The following is a 2,992-nucleotide window of genomic DNA, read 5'->3' as shown; positions in this document are numbered from 1 at the left end:
TTCTTCTCTACCCTCCTTTTTCTGATCCTTTGGCTTCGTAATGGCTTTGAGTTTAAGCTCTTTCAATACAAATGACATCTTTTCTTTTACCGTCTCGTCCGGCTGATAAACCTCGTCTTCGGGTTCCTCGATCAATGCTTCGGTCATCTCCATCTCAGACTGTCTCTCCAGCTCTTCGAGTTTTCTTAATTCGTAACAGTACCATTCGTCTTCGGAATCAATAGAATCTTCCGTGCTTTGTCGCCTTGAGGACACTCTTGAGGTACTCCTGTACGAATGAGTGCTGCGATTGTCCTCATCAGGTTCGCCCGGTCGCCCGGTCCATGGAATTTCTAGAGATTGCTGGTGTCGCGGTAAAAATCGAGTTCCTCCTGTAGTATTGTAACCTCTTATGGATGCGGACGGGCTACCCTCCGACGGCGGAGCTTCTTCTGACAAACTAGTAACCAATTCCGGTAGTTTTGCGCTGCCGAACTTCTCGCTCTTCTCGCTCTTTTCCGACATATCTTCCGGAAACTCGAAACTTGTTTCCAAAGTTTGCGCCGCGCCCTCCTCGCTCGGTTTCTTGTCATTGTTCTCGTCAGTTGTCGACTGCTCGTCGGACACTGTCGAGGATTGTCGTTGGCGATACTTGCCGAGCGCTCGTGATACAGCGAATTCCATACTCGAGCCGCCGATCAAAGTAACCGGAGGCAGTTTCGGCGCCTTCTCGTTGGGTGCCTCATCCGAACTGCCTGTCGATCTCTTAATATCGCCAACAGTTTGGAAGATCGACGATCCACCGGATCCCGAGCCGGTACTCTTTCCCGAAGCTTCTTCTTCGAGCAAAGCCATCTGATCGCCGTTCGTCTCGTACTCGTCTTTAGTCTCGATCTTTCTTTGCTCCTTCTCCTTGACCCATGTATCTTGAAGAGCCTGTTGATGCAATTGCTCCTGAGCCTGTTGAATTTGCTGTTGAAGCACTTGCTGCTGCTGTTGAAGCGCCTGCTGGTGCTGGAGTTGTTGTAGCTGCTGCTGTTGAAGCGCTTGCTGTTGTTGAAGCGCTTGCTGCTGTTGAAGCGCTTGCTGCTGCTGTTGCATATATTCCTTTTGTTGCGCTTGAATCTGTGCTTGCTGCTGCTGCTGCTGTGCCATCATCTGTGGCGGTATCGGAGGCGGCTGCTTCGATGGTCTTTTCGTGCTCGCGGTCTTCACTTTGGCGAAGAAAGGCGGCTCTTGAACGATATCAGACATGACGCTGTCCTCATCTTCCGAGAGGCCGCTTTGCCGGCCACTACTCCATTCTGTCTCAGACTGCTCTGGATCTGACAGAGATTGCGACTGATGACTGCGACGTTTGGCCTTCTGGAGAATGCCGGATACTGTGGAAACCAGCGTATGTTTTTTCTTTTTTCTGGCGGTCTGAGCTCTGCCACGACCTCTGCTTGTCATTTCAGCCAATCTTTGCTGCTGAGCGTCTTGCACGTCTAGATCCTCTCTTCTGACACCACCTGGTAACGATTGACTCCTGTGACGTTTGGTGAGGTGCAAATCGGGCAGCCAATTACTCATGGAGCTCATCGCGTTCTTTAGTGAGGAGCCTCTCCTGACTTTCTTCAGCTTGCTAGTATCGACCTCGTGATCTTTCAGATTCGAGGAGATACTAATGTACCCGGATTGCGAAACTATCACACTCGAGGCATCATAATATTCGGTCTGTTGCGTCTGTTGTTGCTCCATCCTTCCGCTCTCGTGATCCTGCATGTACTGATGCTCCCTTTGCCATTGCCTTTGATAACCGTCTGCGAGTTGTGCACTCTCGGCACTACTCAATCGCTGGCTATACGGCTGATACTGCTGCTGATAGGCTTGCGGATAACTCTGATTTGCGTAAATGTGATGTTGCTGATACGCCGTATGCGCTTGATAGGCCGGCGGCTGCGGATATCTCCGATCCGTGTACGGACTTTGAGCGTAGCTCCCGTCGGAAGTTAAAGATCTGATGCTGGAAGATGTCGAATCGTGAGGTATCTGCTCCTCCATCGAGTTCAACCATGATGTAGTCTCGTTTGTCTCCGTGCGCGGAAGATTAGTCGCGCTGGTCGGATAGTACGAGAGAGCATCCGTGATGTTGCCGGTGGGGAACATCGTACGATACATCGCCGCCTTGTATCCTTCGTGGTTCGTCATACCGTCTGTGAAAGAGCTTCCGCGTATTGGCTTCTTCCCGTGGGCCATCATGGCGCTCGTTGCCTCCGCATACTGAAGAGTGGCATAACTATCTTGATAGTTAGTATACTGATGATCCAGCGAATCGGCAGAGTAGTAAGCCGAGGTGGTAGTCTTGGGCCCGTAGCTGCCAGCACCGCTGGTATAGACGCTCGTAATGGCTTGTTGTCGATTGCTACCGGCCACGGAGTAAATAGCCGGCTGTTCCGATCTGAAAATGTAATCCGCAGTCGTACTGGCGGACGTCGAGTAAGTGTGTTGAAGACGACCGCGTTTCTTGGGACTCTGACAAGTGGTAGTTACGCTGCCCGGAGCTGGCGGTGGCACAAACGTGTAGTCCTCTTTGGCCGGCGATTTGCCGGCGGTCGTATACGCCGACAGGTGATTCATTGTCGTTGTGTAAGGATGACTGGACGTAGTCGCCATGGCGCTCGCAAAAGCGTCTCTACCCTCGGGAGTGTCATAGAGAGGTTCCTGGATGATAGTAGTGGTGGTAGTGGTCGTCTCTGGAAGCGGCGGTATCGGGCTGGATGTTCTGGCGGGTTGCGTGCTGGGTATAAGACTACTCGCGCGGGTGTGATCCACCGAATAAGAGGTAAGCATCTTAGCAATGGAGCTCTTCGGGGAGCACGGCGACTTGTCTAAGCTGCTCCAACCGCTCATAGACGACAGACCGGAATCGGACTTGACTGTGACTATGTTAGCGGCACTGCCGGATTTAACTGCATGTTTCGGCGAGACTCGCGGTGATTTGGGCGAATGAGGAGTACGGGGACTGAGACGA

General features: G+C 52.0%; 1 protein-coding gene across 1 annotated transcript; it reads right to left on the bottom strand.

The window, feature by feature from the left end:
• Window positions 1-3: 3 nt before the first annotated feature.
• LOC105462242 (trichohyalin-like) lies at window positions 4-2,988 on the bottom strand (the record flags this gene model as incomplete). Its single annotated transcript, XM_011708763.1, has 1 exon — window positions 4-2,988. A coding segment is annotated over one exon (2,985 nt), but the record flags the coding sequence as incomplete, so codon positions are not given.
• Window positions 2,989-2,992: the final 4 nt, after the last annotated feature.

Source organism: Wasmannia auropunctata, unplaced genomic scaffold (assembly GCF_000956235.1).
Source record: "Wasmannia auropunctata unplaced genomic scaffold, wasmannia.A_1.0 LD267425.1, whole genome shotgun sequence".
Classification (NCBI taxonomy): domain Eukaryota; kingdom Metazoa; phylum Arthropoda; class Insecta; order Hymenoptera; family Formicidae; genus Wasmannia; species Wasmannia auropunctata.
This window is presented reverse-complemented; position numbering and strand designations above follow the sequence as displayed.